The 278-nt window shown below is 43.9% G+C and overlaps 1 protein-coding gene across 1 annotated transcript in view; it reads right to left on the bottom strand.

Annotated features, from left to right (window-relative positions):
- Positions 1 to 278, bottom strand: part of TSPAN4 (tetraspanin 4) — an 857,269-nt gene that overhangs the window by 89,881 nt on the left and 767,110 nt on the right. The window contains 1 exon segment of the mRNA XM_006039403.3: positions 1 to 32. This exon segment is cut by the window's left edge and continues 1 nt beyond it. Within this exon segment, the coding sequence (XP_006039465.2) occupies positions 1 to 32 (32 nt within the window).

Genomic DNA, 278 nt, shown 5'->3' with positions numbered 1-278 from the left:
AGCAGGAATACAATTAACAGCATGATAAAAAACTGTCAAGAGAAGAGGGGACGGGGGGAAGAAACAAAAACCCAGAAGCATCAAAATCTGTTTCACTTATTCTGGCTGCACAATAATGACATTCAATAGGGCATGCAAAAAAGGCAGCTGTTGTCTCATAGCTAGCATGGTACTGAGTTGCCACTTATAGCCAAGCTGGGCATATGTGCCAGGCAACACATGAAAATAAGTAAAAGGCCAGTCAGACACATTGGGTGTCCAGACACACACGGGATCTG

Source organism: Alligator sinensis, unplaced genomic scaffold, assembly GCF_000455745.1.
Source record: "Alligator sinensis unplaced genomic scaffold, ASM45574v1 scaffold950_1, whole genome shotgun sequence".
Lineage (NCBI taxonomy): Eukaryota > Metazoa > Chordata > Crocodylia > Alligatoridae > Alligator > Alligator sinensis.
This window is presented reverse-complemented; position numbering and strand designations above follow the sequence as displayed.